Here is a 15,013-nt window from a genome sequence, read left to right as displayed (position 1 = left end):
TGGAAAGGCAATGGAGTATTATAATGCTAAATAACAGGGTCCAGACCCAGGCAGACTAGATTTGCATGGATTCTCTGATAATTATTATAAGTTGTGGGGGTTTTGGTCAAGGTGACCTCTAATTCCAGTTTTCACATCTGCAAAATGGAGCTAAAATTGTCCTCAGGATAATTGCAAAAATGAAATGTGATTAAGCATTTCCATTGTCTAACCAGTTACTACGGATTACACAGAAAAGTTATTGATCCTGTTATCGGGTCCCATTGTTTAACGCCTTATAAAAGTTCAAATGCTTTGTCCAGTAATTCTCTGGACTTTTCTAAGTAAATCCTATCAGCCACAAAAGATAGTCTGGTCTCCTTTCCAATAGCTGTGCCTTGTTTTTCTTGTCTTGGCCCCTTTTTTCCCCAGAGTTTCCAGCATGATGTGGGAAAACAGAGCGGTCCTGCTTGTCCTAAACTGGACTTTGGTGGGATTTTAATGATTCTCTATGAAATATAATGTTTCCAGATAACTGGAGTGATTCTAAAGTCTCCTCACTAAAGGTTTTCACCAAAATGTGCTGGATGTAACCAGATGTTTTTTCTGTATCTATTGAGATGATTATAGCCTCTCACCTTTAAATCATTAATGTTAAGCTTTTCTACTATAAACCATCCTTCTTCCATGCCTAGGATGTATTCTACACTACTAGTCTTTCATTAAATTTGTACAAATAGTTGATGTGATTTGTTAATAATTTACTTTAAAACTTTACCTCTAGGTTCATAAATGAGTTTAGCTCCTGATTGTCTCAAATTGAGCTCTTCTTGCTTAGTTTTGTAACAGGGTTACACTGGTCCTGTACACTAAGCAGTATTCTACTTTTTCCTATACTTTGGGAGTTCTTTCCTTTTTTTAAAAAAATTGAAGTTTAGTTGGGGAGTTCCCATTGTGGCTCAGCAGGGATGAACCCAACTAGGAACCATGAGGATGCAGGTTCAATCCCTGGCTTCTCTCAGTGGGTTAAGGATCTGGCATTGCCATGAGCTGCAGTGTAGGTCACAGATGTGGCTTGGATCTGGCGTTGCTGTGGCTGTGGTATAGGCTGGCAGCTGCAGCTGTAATTCGACCCCTAGCCTGGGAACTTCCCTATGCCACTATGTAGCCCTCAACCCCTACCCCCCTAAAACTGAAGTATAGTTGATTTACAATATTGTGTTAGTTTCCAGAGTACAGCAAAGTGATGTGCACACATATTTATTTTTTCACATTATTTTCCATTATCGACTATCAGAAGATATCAAATATGGTTCCCTTAAGCTACACAGTAAGTCCTCTGAGCTGCAGCTGCAACCTACAACACTAGATCCTTTTAACTCACTGCACCTGGCTGGGAATTGAGCCTGTGCTGCCAGACACAAAACCAGATCCCTAACCTGCTCTGCCACAGTGGGAATAACCACTTAAATTTGGTCCCCCTTTTAAGGGGTATACCTTTGACTACATTTTCAAAAATTTCTACAGTTATATAAAAACACATATTTTGAGTAATAAGCTTCGCAGGGCCTGGTTCTCAAGCCCTCTAATGGGGCAGTGAGTGGAGGTAAGACTTTGACAAGGACACACAGGAGGTTGAAAAAAGAAAGGGAAGGGAGGTGGAAGCAAGAGTCAGAGTGCACTGAGACGAAGTACGCTGCCAACCTTACAATAATAAATAGAGACACACCGGCCTGACCGAGTCCACTCCGGTAGTAAAAATGCTAGAGGACTGGCAACTGCTAATTGTCTTCTCCCTCTTGGGGACAGGGACAGATAGGATGAACGCCACCTACATAGAGGCAAGTGAACAGGTACAGCCACTTCATCCTCCTTGGTCCCCAGGAGCACATGAGCTGCTGTGAACACACAGCATGTGGAGCCGAGTCTGTACTTACCAGCCTTTTCTGGAGGGGAGCAGACCCACATGTTTTGAGTAGGGCAGAGAAAATAAAGTGAAGACGCTGCTTAAGGAGCTAGTCCCCATCATCCCAGAATCATACAACCATGTTAAGCAAAAACAGCACTATGCAGAGAGAACTGGAAAACCTCGACTGCACGCCAGGCGAGGCCACATGTCTTGGGCCAGTTGTTTAGCCTCTGTGGGCCTCAGGGTCCTCACGTGTAAAATGCGGAGTGACCTTGGATGATCTCCAAAGGCTGTTGGAACTCTAACAATTTTATATTGAACCCTTCTGCCTTCCTCCTCAGAATGTTGCAGAGGAGCTTGACTATTAGTCCATTCAAGGGCCACAGGATGTATGCCAACTATAACTCAATAAATAAATAAATAAATAAAAAATCACCATAGGGAGAAAGAAAAAGTCTGTCCATAGATGCTGATATTCTTAATTTTTAAAGGCGGCTAACTAGTAGTTATGACCCCAGTTTGTATTATTTTTACTACACTGCACCACCAAGACAGACTTTAGTAGCTGAAAGAACCAAAGCAATATTAAATATTCTTACTATTGCAAGGGCTTCCTGTTTTAATTTTTAAAAAGCAGGTAGACACATGTGCATTTCTATGTGTAAGTATATACCCTGCCTCTCAACCGCAGGCTGGGAGAGGAGAGGAATCACACGGAACACCCTGTCTTTGGATGGATGCAGGCATCAGGAAACTCCTGGCTCGGTGGTTTGGGGCTGAGCTGTTGTTTCTAGCTGTTCAGCAAAGCAAGCCCTTCCCCTCAGCAGCTATTAGACTGGAAGGCCTATGGGCAATCCTTTTTCACTGGTAGACAGGAAGCTGTCCCCCATTTTGTCAACAGGACTTTGGGAACAGGTAGTGCTGGCTCACCTGTCCTAAGGACCTACGATGGTTCCAGGTATCCTCTTTTAAAGAGGTCAGCAGAGCAGGAAACCAGCCCAGTACACGCTCTTTTACAATCCCTGCTAGTGGGCAGTGTGGGTCTAAGAGGCAGCTGGTGGGGGGAAAGGGATGACTTTGTCCTGAACGCTAAGACATTATCCTGTCCAGGACCCAGAGGGCAGAGAGAGTGGGCATTTTTCTACTGTGAAAAAACAACAACAACAAAAAAAATGAAATTCCTACACATTAAAAAAAGGTTTCAGGAGATCCCATTGTGGCTCAGTGGGTTAAGAACTTGATTAGTATCCATGAGGATTCAGGTTCGATCCCAGGCCTTGCTTAGTGGGTTAAGGATCTAATGTTGCCATGAGTTGTGGTGTAGGTTGCACAGAAGCAGCTCAGATCCCGAGTTGCTGTGGCTGTGGTATAGGCTGCCAGCTGCAGCTCAGATTCAACCCCTAGCTTGGTAACTTCCATATGCTGCAGGTGTGGCCCTAGGAGAGAAAAAAAAAAAAAAAGTTTCATATTGAGTTCCCGCTATGGTGCAGTGGGATTGGTGGGGTCTGGAGCACTGGGATGCAGGAATGTCATATGCTGTGGGGTGGCCAAAGAGGAAAAAAAAAGTTTTATGTGTCTTTCTTTTCTTCCTTCCTTTCTCTCTCCCTCTCTTTCTCCTTCTTGCCTTTTTTTTTTTTTTTTTTTTTCTTTTTAGCACCTGCAGCAAATGGAAGTTCCCAGGCTAGGGGTGGAATTGGAGCTGCAGCTGCTGGCCTACGCCACAGCCACAGAAATGCCAGATCTGAGCTGTGTCTTCGACCTACACCACAGCTCATGGCAATGCTGGATCCTTAACCCACTGAACATTCAGGCCAGGGATCAAACTTGCATCCTCATGGATATTAGTCGGGCTCGTTGCGACTAAGCCACAACGGGAACTCCCAAAGTTTTATGTCTCGAAATTTTGAAAGTAGGTGAAATTTGGAAATGAAAGGACTCTGATAAACCCGCAGCTTGGCTTCTCTGGCAGGGCTGTGAGCAGGAAGCAGGTGTCAGGTAACCCTGAATATCTACTCTGCATGAATTAATAAAATGGAAATAGCAGTATCTTACCATCCACAGTTTAAAAAGATGAGATGATATATGTATAAATGAAGAAAGACACAAGTTCGTGAGCTAACAAAACGCCTTTGGACTTCCTGAAATTGAGAGCATTTCAAAGCTTTTGAGCCTTAGATATTTAATTGCTTTAATTTAGCCATTGCAAATATTACAGATTGAATAAAAAGATCCTCCTCTCACTATGTAATGTGAGCTTGATAATTACTGTCATTCAGACGGTAAGCAGTTCCCACCCAATCTTCTGAGAACCTCTACGCCACCCCATACGGGGTTGGGTTTCTGCCAGCAGTATTTTCCCTGGTGTCACCTATAAACCATAGCTGTCCTTCCCCCCAAACAGTCTTGCTTTTCTTAATAAACCACTGTGGTTTCACGAGTTAAACTTTGTAGAGGTAACTGACATTTTCAACCTACTTTCTCTTTACTTATTCTCTCCCTGCTCTATCCCCTAATCCCTTAATTCCAACAGCAGAGACAACAGAAACTTTTTTTTTTTCCCTTTTTAGGGCCACACCTGTGGCATACGGAAGGTCCCAGGCTGGAGGTTGAATTAGGGTTGCAGCTGCCGGCCTATACCACAGCCACACCAGATCCGAGCCATATCTGCAACCTATGCCAAAGCTTGTAGCAACACTGGATCCTTAACCTACTGAGTGAGGGCCGGGATCTAACCTGTGTCCTCATGGACACTATGTCGGGTTCTTAACCTGCTGAGCCACAATGGGAACTCTAACAGGAACATTTTTGATCAACTGATCTTCTAAAATGAGACTAGGGCTCTCAGGTGGGCCCAAGAGAACCACCTCATAGTGCCACTGAAGAGTCAGCTGAGGTTTTAAGTCAATGTACTAGCTGAAAAGTCCATCACCGAGCTTCTTTGGCAATGATGAGTATCTGGTATATTTCATATATGAATGTGAAATGCAAAATCTACTGAAAGAAACTGAATAAATATTTCCTTTTCTTTAAGTTCCCTGAAAGGCAGCAAGTAGATGTGGGGTGTGCATTCGCGTGAACAGAGGATGGAACTGAGCACAAGTCGCTTCACTTCTCCAAGACTTGGTGACTTTATCTGCAGAACCAGAGCATCAATAAGTACCTGATGGTTGGTTGTGAGAACCAAACACAGTAACCGAGTGAAGGTGCAGGGCACAGGGCCAGGGCCGGCTCCCGCCACAGTGTCTTTCCTTCCCCTCCCCTTGGACCAGCAAACACAAACTCAAAGGAAATATTTCACCCTGGAAGGTTTTGAGTCCAAAAGGAGCAATGATCACAGCTAATTAATGGGAGAACCAAGTTTAGGGTCCTGGCCTCTTCCCAGCCTCTGAACTCGGCACAAGCAGGAGTCACACCCCCCTTCACCTTTGGAAAACATCCTCTTTCTTAAAAAATCAGTAAGCAAACCCCATTTATTACAAAACTGGTAGTTTTGCCTTCAGTTTGAATGTGTTCTGGGAATGGATGAGGTGGGAAAAAACTCTTCAAGAAAAGGAAAATTTTGTGGAATTCTGTACTCTCCTGCTTCTATAAGGGAAAGCTTCATATTTTTAAATTCCCATACATTCATTTCTTTTTTCTTTCATTAAGAATGAAAATAAGCACAACTTGCAAAGACTCAAAAGCTCATCTAGGAAAAAACAAACTGTTGCTTCGTACTTTGGTTGCAACCACTTGCTCTAACCACACTTAGAAAACACCTGGGGTGGACGGGAAAGGGTTCAAGATGTCATGAGGGGCAACTGCTCTGAATAGCCAGAAAGTCATAAAATGCAGCTTGTGTAATAAACAGGATGTCAAGGGTTCAAGCATAGGGCATGAGGAAGAACCAAGTTTTCTAATCCGGGCAAAAGCATGGCCACAAGCTGTCGTCGTCCTAACAGACATTTTTTCCTATGTGAAGGAGGACTGCCCTACCTAAAGAAATAAAGTATGGTGAGACAGCAAAAGATAACCAGGCTCTTCAACTGGATTCTAGGAGAGAATTCAGACCCCCACAAAACGCTAGGAATGACTCTCCCCAGTTCTGCGATGGATGGTACATGGTTACTGCTATTCTAGGTGCACAGGAGAGACTACGGTAACTCCTCACATAGGATGGATGCCATAGGGGAGGGGGTTAATTAGGATTCCCTATGGAGAAGGGCTGCTCTGATCCAGAAACAATACTTAGGGGGGAGTATAAACCTAGGAGGTTGGAAAAAAAAAATACAAGGGAGGTTTTCCTATTGCTATTCTGGGGACTTCTAGGCTGTAACACTCGCTCAGGCGCCAAGTTTGTCACATGAATGGGCCACTTGGTGTTGGTGACATATTTATTCTCTGGTATCTCTTCTCCCCTTTCTGACCTGGGTCCAAGAGACCCTAAAACTGAACTCTTGTATAAGGTTGCTGTATGAAAAATAGAACAGGAGTTCCTGTTGTGGCTCAGTGATTAATGAATCTGACTAGGAACTATGAGGTTGCAGGTTCGATCCCTGGCCTCGCTCAGTGGGTTAAGGATCCAGCGTTGCCGTGACCTGTGGTGTAGGCCAGCAGCTGTAGCTCCGATTCGACCCCTAGCCTGGGAACCTCCATTTGCCGCAGGTGCAGCTCGAGAAAAAACCAAAAAAAAAAAAAAAAAAAAAAAAAACCCCAAAAAAAACAGAACAGCTGAAAGGCCATATCACTATTATGGTCTCACTATTCAACAGAGGAGGAGAAACATGGCGGGGGCGGAAGGGAAAGGTGAGGAGAGGGTGTTTGTCAGTCGCTCCCCCATGAAGAACCAGCAGGGTGATCTTAGGCAAGTCGCCATCTGACTCTGAGCTGCTTTCAAGACTGTGTCTCTACAAGGAGGCAAATCCCACTTTGTTGACCAGAAGGAAGCTGGCTGATCTGATGTGAATTCAAAATCCCTTCCAAGACCTACAGTCCTAAGGAGATGGCATGTCCACAGCTAGTCTGGCCTCCCAGCAAGCCAAACACTTCCAGCTAACTCTTGTCAGTTCTCCTCCCTTTCAGGGGCCTTCCTTTCCATGGTGGACACGCTGCTGCCTACGCCAGGCAGGAAAAACAGCCAGACAAAGAGCATAGAGAGGCGCAAAACTCAACTTCCGTGGTGTCTCTTTAAAGCCCAGGTGGTGGTGGTGGGGAAACCAGGACTGCTGACACTAATCAGCGCGGCTTGATTCCTCCTCCTCTGTGATCCCCTCCCTCTGCGAAAACTCCCTCTCGTTTTTTCTTTAAAAAAAAAAATAATATCAGGAGTTCCCGTCGTGGTGCAGTGGTTAACGAATCTGACTAGGAACCATGAGGTTGCGAGTTTGATCCCTGGCCTTGCTCAGTGGGTTAAGGATCTGGCGTTGCTGAGAGCTGTGGTGCAGGTCGAAGATGCGTCTCGAATCCCGTGTTGCTGTGGCTCTGGCATAGGCTGGTGGCTACACCTCCGATTAGACCCCTAGCCTGGGAACCTCCACATGCCGCGGATGCGGCCCTAGAAAAGGCAAAAAAAAAAAAAAAAAAAACCCTGTAATATCGCAAATCGCAGTCTCGCCCCTCCTCTTAGCTGCTCACTCTCCACAGAGAAACACACTTTCAACTCCTGTGGCTCTTTCTTCTTGTATTTCTCGCCATCCTTTCAATGACATCTTGTCAGATTACTATTTGCTGATTTGAAGATTTAGATATTCTTTAAGGCCTTCTTACTATGGAAGATGAAGGCTTAGCTATTTTATACACCCCCGAATATCTTTCTATAAAGCAAACATTTCCCTAATCCCCCAGCTTTAGAGCCAGAATCCAGCCACTCAGCACAATGACAGCTGAAGCACCGACCACACTTGACCACAGATTCTAGATGAGCCTGCTCTGGAAGGACGGGTACTCTGCAGCTGCATCCTCCCAAGAGCGTATTAAAATTCTCCTGGTCTAGCCATGAAGATGCTGATAACATTTGTAAATGATTTCAGAACTCTGCAGCAGTAAATTAACCTCCAGGTTTTAATGGACCCAATCCTATAAAACAGGAATCAGGAAAGTTGTTCATTAAATGACCATAAGAGCTAGAACTTCTCTAGTTCTAGACAATCCATTTTCTGCACTCACTCTCTCCCCATTCTGATTACCCTCTTCCTGGCTGGCTCCAGACCCTCTGGCCTCAGAGTGCTTGACTGAGGGATCTGAGAAGAAAGCAGCCCCAAGCCAGGGAGCAAATCAGCTCAGCCTATCCACGGTGCTACACTGTTCACCTCTCAAGTTCACCCGAACCTCCTCCCCAAGACCAGAGCATGAAGGAGGGAACAGACTCGAAGGTCTTTCAGTTCCGTCCCTCTCAAGGTTCTCCAGGTTTGGAGAAGAAGTGAAAAGCCGTCTGCTGGAGGCACGGACGAGAGCACGCTGATTCTCAGAGATGCACCCCAATGCCCGCGATGGAACACTAGCCTTTGTTCCCATTGCTTTATATTCTTTTATCTCATCTTACAAATCTGTATCAAGTGGCTCAGGCACTGGAATTCCGTCCTACACCCATAGGTAGTGCCGTGTACACCCTGGCCACCTAGGTGTCTGTGTTCACCTGCATGGACCACTGTAACTGAGGTCTCCCATGCAGGACAGGGGACTGTCTGCGGGAACAAGTCCATGCGAGGCAACAAGAAGCTTAGAGTGGGTGACGATGCCAGAAGCTCACCTCCTAGTTGTAGATTCAGCAACACAGCAGAAAACAGTTAGAAAAACACGACATGAAGCTACTGTGAATCCCTCAAAATCACCTACCTTTAGATGGTCCCCCAAGACAACAATAAAGTCAATGAGTAAAATGTGAAATAATCAAACTGGTTGAGGGAGAAATATTGAGACACACAGATGGATAAATAGCCCAAGCCTCAGAAAATCAGAGTGGTTGCTAATCAGGAGTCTCTGGTGGGTTTTGCCAGGAAAGATGTGGACATGTGCCACGGCGGTGGCAGGGGCAAGAGAGGGCTCATGCTGCAGAAGCAACGGGGCTGGTGACTGGCAAGACGCACGGGCAGAGTGTGCATGTGTGACTGTGTGTGCGGGATGCTGACTTCATGTGGATGACTTGTAACACGGTTTTATCATCCTGAGAAGTCAGGGGGACGGGCTGGCTGAGGGGCTGAGAGTCAGGCGCGTGTAAGCAGAGAAAGCCCACGCTTGCCAAGCACCCAAGCCAAACAACCACTCCACAGGTGGCTGGAGCACCCCTTCTTCCACTTTATGCCCAAGATAGAACCCCCACCCACGTTGTCCCCAGTGTCTGGTTTTCCTCCCGGGACCAAGGAATCCCCTGAGATGGAGAGAAGCCCTGGCTCCAGTGACAAAAACAGAAGATCTACTCTCGGTTCCTCAAGTTATCCCTCTGTAGGTTTTCTCTGACACAACTGTTCTCTGAGAAAGTTCTCATTCTGGCTCATCGTAAGTTGGAAGAAGGCCCTTCACCATTTATACCCTTTCTATAATAAATGAGTTCCAAGTTCTAAACATCTGCCTTAGCCACGGAAGTTTTAGAAAGCAACAAGCCTTGGGAAGCTGTCGGCTATGCAGGAGTTAATGCAGCTGCTCGCTTCCTTGGCTCCCACGTTCAGAAATCTCCCTGACTTCTTAGGACGGAAAGTCTCATGACAGGGTGCTCATGAACAAACAGGAAACCTGGTGGGCTAGCCCCCGATGACACTCCCACCCTTACGTGCAATGCTGCTAATAGTCAATGGCTTAATGACTGGGCTTGTCTTTGGGAAGGTACCATTATTAAGTGGAATGAGGGCAATGGCCGTCTACATCAGGGCCCACAGGGAATGCAGTTAAATTGTGTACCTCCTGCAGTGAGTTTCTGAGTGTCTGGAAGCAGCAGGGCTGTTTCTATGTTTTCTTCCAGGCACTCAGTGTCACCCTAGAGCAGCGCGTTGATTCCCTGTGGATTAAAGGACACAACCAGGAGGGATGCTGGCTTCCATCACCCTGCTCGCTCTTGCCCTCTCCCGATCCCATAAATCACTTCTGGCAGGTAGCTGGGAAGCAGCTGCGAGTGACAGTTTCGCTCTGGAGCACAGGAAGCCACCTTTTAACCCGCCTGCTGTTGTTTGTCTCTCAAAATGTGACAAAGGAACAGATGTAAGCAACATGCCAACTGTTGAGAGGATCTGCTTGGAGCGCTATGGGAAGCCTGCTCAGAGCCACGTCACACCAGCCGCTCCACGGAGGCACAACTGAGTTCATTTCCTGACACCCCACCTCCACCCCAGCACTCCCTCTTCACATCAGGCTGGGGTCTGTGATGCTCAGGCAACCCACCCCAGGTGTCCTGCCGCCGTCTTCGTCCCCTGCCCTGAAGCCCCTTCCCAAACCCTGTTCCAATGTCACTGAGGGCCAGTCCAGCCTCAGCTCCTGGGGGTCTTCTCTGCCCCTCACCCTGCTCCCCATAAAGGGGCCAGGGCTGGTTTCTAAGCCTCTCACAGGCCCACCTCATTCATCTCTGTCCAAACCGCCCTGTTGCCTCCACAAGGACTGGAGCTGTGGTTCCCATACCTGTCTTCCCAAAGTAGTGTTTTTCAAATCACTAGTTGCAAAATGAGCGCGTCAGGAAATCAAATATAAAGGGTTGCGACCAATATTTTACAGTATTACATAAAAAACTAGCTTATAAAAAACACTCTTGGGACAACTGAAGGGTTTTCAGGGACCTATTAGATGATATTACAAAATTCCTATTAATTTTCTTAGGTACAGTAATAGCATTGTATAGGAGAATGCTTTATTTTTAAGAGATGCTCAAGTATTTAGAGGCAACTTACTTTCAACTGGATCAGCAGAAAGTACATGTGTGTGCCCGTGTGTACACATGTATGCACAGATAAAGCACATGGGGCGAAATATTACAACTGCCGACTCCAGGTGTAGAATATACTGGTGGTCCCTGCACTATTCTTTAAATTGTGTGCTTAGAAAATTTCACAATAAAAAGCAAAAGAAAATAGAGAAGAAGAGGAAAAAAATCAGGATGCAGAGCATGAAACATGACCTGGCTTGTGGTGTCTATGGCTGTGTGTCCTAGGTTACAACTTAAATGTGTTTCCTACCGTGGGTCAAAGCCCAGAGTTTGAAATGCTACCCTACAGCTCCTCGCTGCACCAAGCACACAGCAGGTGCACCCTGAACTGTTTATTAACTTCTAGAAGCACAGAATTTAAGCGAAGGGGCAAGCTGAGAAATCATTTTGTCTCCAGTTACAGCCCATTAATTCAAGCTGTGTCAAAATATCCAAGCCCTTTCCTGCCTTAGCGCATTTGGCCCTAACCTCAACTCAGCCTTCAGGACTCTCATCAGATGTTTAATTACTCATCAGGAAGGTTACTCCCCTGCCTTCCGCCCCCTACAATGCCAGAGAGGTTGGGTGGGGGTGGTGTTAATGGAAGACCCTGAGAGTAGGGTGACCAGTTGTCCCAATTTGCCCAAGAGTGAACTATGTATTTTGCAGGACTAGGGACTTTCTGCACCAAAACTAGGACAGTGCCAGGTCAACTATGAGGGCTGCTCACCTTAAATGTGAAGGAAGCCTTGGGGAGAGCCTTGGATAGCTCCAAGAGAGCTGACACTACATGGTTTGTGGCACCACTGCAACCCTGGTGACCAGGGCAAATCTGGGGAGCAAAATTATGACAAGACAGAGCTTGCCCCGATGGCACCCCAACAGCAAATGCCAACTGCAAAGTGTCTCTCATGCCCCTGAACAGAACCCCGCCCTGATTACCCACCAACTCATCTGGAAAGCAAAGCACAATGGGAACTTACTGTAAAAACGTCATCATCACCAAGCTCAGCCTCGTTGTGGATGGTGGAAGATGATGTTGTTGAGCCTAAAAAGACACAAAACCCACAAAAGAGTGTTTCCAAAGAGGACAAGTCAGAGCCAATCATTTAAAAAGTATATTTTAATAAACCACAGTCCACTCCTTTCCCATGTGAATCATCAGCAGAAATATGTTACCTGGAAATTAAATGCTTTTAATTTACATTTTTTCCCCTTTTTTTCTGGCCATATCCTCAGCATATGGAAGTTCCCAGGCCAGGAATCGAATCTGAACGGGAGCTGCGACCTCCACCACAGCTGCAGCAATGCTGGATCCTTAACCCATTGTGCTTGGCTGGGGATTGACCTGACACCTCCACAGAGACAAGCTGGATCATTAACCCACTGTGCCACAGTGGGAACTCCAATTTACTCTTCTTTAACTGATTTTAGCCAGGATGTTTCCTCAATGAGTTTTGCCTATTGTTGTTCCCAATCAATCCCTCAAACTCCTGCACTTGCCACTGGAGAAAAAGCACACAGAAGCACCACAGAGCAGGTGCATGGAGAGTCTGCCTACTGCTCTGAAGGGCAGGCATCACGACTAGCCTCCACCGGTAACCCCCCACGTCCCCTGCGTCGTGAGAAAAGCACTGGAGAAGCCCAGTGAGACCCACCATAATCTCACTGTGAAACTGGACTTAGATCTCTGGGCTTTCCAGTTACCCATGAAGGGGTTTGATAAATAGCTCATGCGGTCACCTCCTATTCTGCAATTCAGACTCTGCACTCTGAGCCCCAGATTCTGGGAGCCATCTTCTAAGCTGATATCTGGGCAAAGAGGTTTCCTCTTGCACTAATCAAGGCAGCAGTGAGTTTTCTCCATTTTTACAGGCCAGCATTTAGGCTCATGTCAAAAAACCCACTTTATTCTATCAGGGAATAACGGGTTCGGTTGCTTTATTTGTTTATCTCCTTCTTCACTCTGGTTGGCAAATCAGTACAACTTGCTCCCTTCCCTCCTAATAGTATCCTGTAATGTGTGGATCAAATAAACTGACACTGTTAATGGCCAAAAGGAAAAATATATTTCAATCTGCATAAGTGATATGTCTTGAAAGAGAAATTTAGTCTCTATCTTCTCCTTTTCTTGGTTAGGTCTTAAAATGTGCACGTAGAAAATATTGTGCTATTACATAAAACTGAACTCAGAAGTCTTCTTCAGAAAGGAATGAGAAATAGTTAAATTTCCAATGAGGGGTCACGGGAGGAAAAACAGGTCCCACAATAGCCTGTGTGCTAGTCCTAGGGATCTTTTGGGGGGTTTCCTCTACTAAAAGAAATACTCTAGTCAATCAGTATTTAAGGCAAGTTTGTTAGAACAGAGCTAGGTAGTGTATACAGAGAAAAAAATTACCAGTGAGAGAATCAAATTTTGTGTGTAGATTCACTGATGAAGTACATGGACATATTGCACACATCTACCAATAAAGCAGGGGCTGTTTTCTAAACACTTAGAGGCTATGTTTAATAGCAAGATTTTACATAGCTGCCACTTACATCAGACCTATGATGTGAAAAACACTGTTTTATTTATTTATTTATTTTTTAACTGATTTTGGCTACTGCGTGGTTGCACTTCACAGATTCAATGGAGAAAATGACTTCAGAACACATTTCTTTCTTATACAAATTAAACATATATTCTCTTGTGATTGACTTCCCCACATTCTGAATGTGACTTTACCATGCCTTGCTTGATATTTCTTTTTTCACGGGGCCCTGGCTATGGCGCCATGAACCCTCTGATTTGATAACTCAATGTGCTGAAGTGGAGAATTTGTGGGTTTGCTTCTGTGCACTCTAGAAAATCCCACAAGACCTCACTGCCCAGGAGGAGCCTTTCAGGCCACGATTAAATGCAAGACAGTGTCTACCAGCCGCTCCCCCGGGGACTGAGGAGTCACAGATCCCTTTCCTTTCCAGTGGCAGCCACACTCCTGGGCTCTTCTCCAGGCAATGGGAAGGCCTGGAGCCTTTTCCGGCCCATTAGGATCCATTCTCTACCTCTGAATCAAGATAGATCAGACCAAAGCCAGTTTTCAACATTCAGGGAAAGATGAGATCCATCAAAAAGTCATTCCTATGGAAGTTCAGAACCTGTCTTTTCAGAGCAGGATCTAAAAGCCAACTGGAATCACCCCTTACTCTGAAAACCAACTCCTCCTCCCCTGCACTATGACTTGAAACGTTCTTCTCCTTGGATGTTCCTAAAGTTTTTGCTTCTACTGACCTGGCCCCCGGCAAATAATGCACAAATAGATGAGGGCAGACAACTAGATTGAAAAGAACCTAGAAACTTCCCATAGTCCCACTGAGAGTGAAGTGATAAATGCTATACCTTCTATAAGGTCTTCAATTGCTTTCCTTACTCCCCTGTCAAAGGCTCGAGCATCAGCAGGGCTTTGGAAAGTAAGTCCAAACTTCCTATTGTCGACCTTCCAGTGATGAAAAGTTGGGTTGGCTTTGGTGTAGACCAAGTCCTTTCTCACATAGCACTCCAACACCACCTGAAGGATTGAAATACACAGGCGGGTTACTTGTCCAATAGTCGTGATGGTGTCTGGTTACAAAAATCTAACTGGGACCTATCCGTCCTTGGTGGCAAGGATGGAAAACCCTCCCCCCTGCCTTCATGTATCTGTGGAGGCTTTGGCTGCTTCCATTGACGATCTGCTCCTCGTTGGCCCCTCGCCCTCACCCTCAGTGGTCCTTACTGCATTGCTCTGCTCCGTAACCACCCCCTTCATTTCACTCACTTTCCTTCTTTCTGCCCCTGACTGGGGGGCACCAAGCCGAGGCTCTGTCTTGGGGCTTTGCTCTGTTTCAGGTTGACTGCATCTAAGTTAGGGCCGTTGTATTCACAGCTCTCAATCTTCCTCCCTCTGTCCTAATGGGTGTTTCCCAGTGACCTCAAATTCAGCACACTGAGAAAAATCTTTCACCTGCTCTGAAATTTCTGCCCCTTGTTTCCTCTTCCAACTTCCCCATATCTAGCCATGCCAACCCCTCTCTATTCATTCATGCTGGCTCCAATCTCTGTGGTTTTCTTTTCCCTCTTCTGCTTTCTCTAGCCCTTGTATTATTAATCACCAAGACCATTTCATTTTTCCTTCAACATCTTTTGTATCGACGCTGTTTCTGTTGCTACTACCCTGATGTGGGTCTCTATTAACCTTTTATCTGGATTAGTAGAATGGTCTCCAAATTTCTCGCAATAG

General features: G+C 45.7%; 1 protein-coding gene across 4 annotated transcripts in view; it reads right to left on the bottom strand.

Moving 5' to 3' along the window:
• The window catches only part of SPRED2 (sprouty related EVH1 domain containing 2), a 122,007-nt gene that overhangs the window by 10,379 nt on the left and 96,615 nt on the right, over positions 1 to 15,013 (bottom strand). For all 4 annotated transcript variants that reach the window (XM_021087442.1, XM_021087443.1, XM_021087444.1 and 1 more), the window contains 2 exons: positions 14,134 to 14,302; positions 11,735 to 11,799 (listed from right to left, as the gene is read on the bottom strand). In XM_021087442.1, coding sequence (XP_020943101.1) covers positions 11,735 to 11,799; positions 14,134 to 14,302 — 234 coding nt within the window. The remainder of the gene's footprint in view (positions 1 to 11,734; positions 11,800 to 14,133; positions 14,303 to 15,013) is intronic.

This window comes from Sus scrofa, chromosome 3 (assembly GCF_000003025.6).
Source record: "Sus scrofa isolate TJ Tabasco breed Duroc chromosome 3, Sscrofa11.1, whole genome shotgun sequence".
NCBI classification, from domain to species: domain Eukaryota; kingdom Metazoa; phylum Chordata; class Mammalia; order Artiodactyla; family Suidae; genus Sus; species Sus scrofa.
The sequence above is the reverse complement of the archived record's forward strand: the minus strand, read 5'-3'. Positions and strand labels throughout refer to the sequence as shown.